The 1303-nt window shown below is 45.4% G+C and overlaps 1 protein-coding gene across 1 annotated transcript in view; it reads right to left on the bottom strand.

Moving 5' to 3' along the window:
* The window catches only part of BLTP3B (bridge-like lipid transfer protein family member 3B), a 53897-nt gene that overhangs the window by 3236 nt on the left and 49358 nt on the right, over positions 1 to 1303 (bottom strand). Inside the window, exon 20 of the mRNA XM_072400415.1 lies at positions 435 to 643. Coding sequence (XP_072256516.1) covers positions 435 to 643 — 209 coding nt within the window. The remainder of the gene's footprint in view (positions 1 to 434; positions 644 to 1303) is intronic.

The following is a 1303-nucleotide window of genomic DNA, read 5'->3' as shown; positions in this document are numbered from 1 at the left end:
ACTGGCAATGTGAGGGGTGGAAGGACTACAGAGAAGACTGGCAATGTGAGGGGTGGAAGGACTACAGAGAAGACTGGCAATGTGAGGGGTGGAAGTACTTTTTTCTTCCAGCGACAGTACTGATGGACTTAAACCCCACTTCCTGTAGTACCACTTTTGGTTAGCCTAGGTTGCATGGTCTCCCAGGCTTGACTTTATACATGTGTGTGTTTGTCGGAAGGGTGGTCAGTTAAAAAATAAAAGACATAGAGAGCTTTTATTTTAGGAGTAATACCAGATAACTGTGCAGAAAGGCGTTTACCTAGCCAGCAATGAATAAGGGTAGATAATGCCCTGTGTGATAACTGGCCGACATATGCCTGGAACACTGTGCACATCTGTTATACGTCATCTTTCAAAGTTGAACGTTTAGTGCTGCTTAAAAGGCACCTTACCTGTTCTCTACTAACAGCCAGTCCTTTCTGATTGTACTTTTTCCTCTCTTCTAACGTCCCGGCCTGAACAGGGCTGTCGCAAAGTGTCTGTGTGCATTTTGTAGCGCTGCTTCTGTGCTGTATACTTTTGGTATCGTCACAGTTTATGGGACCTGTATGGTTCCATTCTTTGTTGTTTGAGCTGGAGTTAGTGCTTGTATCTGGATTACCTGAAAATAACCCAAGAGATAAAACATAAGAAGTATAGAACAAACAAGCTAAAATGAGCCATCGACCAAGTGGACCTATGCTTAAAGTTTATTGTAAAGCCGTGTTAGCAGCCTTTATGGGGTATAAAAAATACCGTATTTATTCGAGTATAACGCGCAAAATTTTATACCAAAAAAAGAAATCAAAGTTTGGGTGCGCGTTATAAACGAGGGCTGGGGTGGCAGTGGCGGCCGGTCCATTGAGGGCGTACGCGAATTGTGAGTTTGCACTGCGCCTTTCCCGGGCTGCAGCCGCTCACTGTACGCGACGACGTTTTTTTTTTTCCTTCGCCCTCGTGTACGCCCTCAATGGACCGGCCGCCACTGCCACCCCAGCCCTGCCACCCCCGAATTGGGTTTGCCGCTTCATTTTCTCGCCCACACGTTACGGTAAGCACTGCTTTTGTATCCCGTTAATTCAGTGTTTTGCGTACCGTGTTCTTCATATTTTAATTGATATACTGGTACCCGTTAGATGGCATCTCAGGGTAGCAAGAGAAAACGTTGTGCATATGACGCTTCATTCAAGCTCAAGCTCATTCAAGTTGTTGATCATGCTGAAATTCATGGAAATCGAGCAGCTAGCCGAGAATTCACTGTACCAGAGACGAATGTTAGAGA

Source organism: Pyxicephalus adspersus, chromosome 2 (genome assembly GCF_032062135.1).
Source record: "Pyxicephalus adspersus chromosome 2, UCB_Pads_2.0, whole genome shotgun sequence".
Classification (NCBI taxonomy): Eukaryota; Metazoa; Chordata; class Amphibia; order Anura; family Pyxicephalidae; genus Pyxicephalus; species Pyxicephalus adspersus.
Note: the sequence above shows the minus strand (reverse complement) of the source record. Positions and strands in the feature narration are given on the sequence as shown.